General features: G+C 50.9%; 1 protein-coding gene across 1 annotated transcript in view; it reads right to left on the reverse strand.

The window, feature by feature from the left end:
- The window catches only part of PTSG_12447 (uncharacterized protein), a gene marked incomplete at its 3' end in the record, with an annotated part of 5,791 nt that overhangs the window by 1,369 nt on the left and 3,790 nt on the right, over nucleotides 1-632 (reverse strand). Inside the window, exon 9 of the mRNA XM_004991810.1 lies at nucleotides 18-531. Within this exon, the coding sequence (XP_004991867.1) occupies nucleotides 18-531 (514 nt within the window). The remainder of the gene's footprint in view (nucleotides 1-17; nucleotides 532-632) is intronic.

Genomic DNA, 632 nt, shown 5'->3' on the forward strand with positions numbered 1-632 from the left:
CCTTGTCAGGGAATGACACTGTGAACGACAAGTCACTGGTGCGATCAACACTTGGACCCGCTTGCTTAGCGATGCTGAGTGCCGATGACGCGCAGCGTTGTGCCTTCGTAACCACTCCATTGACTTGAGCGTGTAGAACCTTCTGTCTTTGCTCCTCCGCGAATGAGAGCAAGCGGCGCAGCAGGTAGTCAGCACGCCCCGATTTCCTGTCAAGGTGTTCCTTGAGAACGCGGTGAAAGGACTGCGCCCATCGGAGCACAATGATTAAACAACCAGGCATGTGCCACGAGGTAACGGACAGCGAAGAGCACGTAAGGGTGTGGTTCTTCAGGTGAATGCGTGCATATCTCTGGGTGCGTGTGTGTGTGCGTGTGTGCGTGTGTGTGTGTGTGTGTGTGTGTGTGTGTGTGTGTGTGTGTGTGTGTGTGTGTGTGTGTGTGTGTGTGTCTGTCTGAAAGACCTGTATCGTGTTGTGTGTGTGTGTGTGTGTGAGTGTGAGAGTGTATGAATGTGTGAGTATAGTAGTTCGCACTGTGATTTATCACAGGCGCCGAGACGAGTGAGGTCTCATGAAGATAAAGACACTTTTATCAGTTTTCACTTCACTTGTGCATCTACTAGACATAGTGTTC

Source organism: Salpingoeca rosetta (genome assembly GCF_000188695.1).
Source record: "Salpingoeca rosetta unplaced genomic scaffold supercont1.18, whole genome shotgun sequence".
NCBI classification, from domain to species: Eukaryota; class Choanoflagellata; order Craspedida; family Salpingoecidae; genus Salpingoeca; species Salpingoeca rosetta.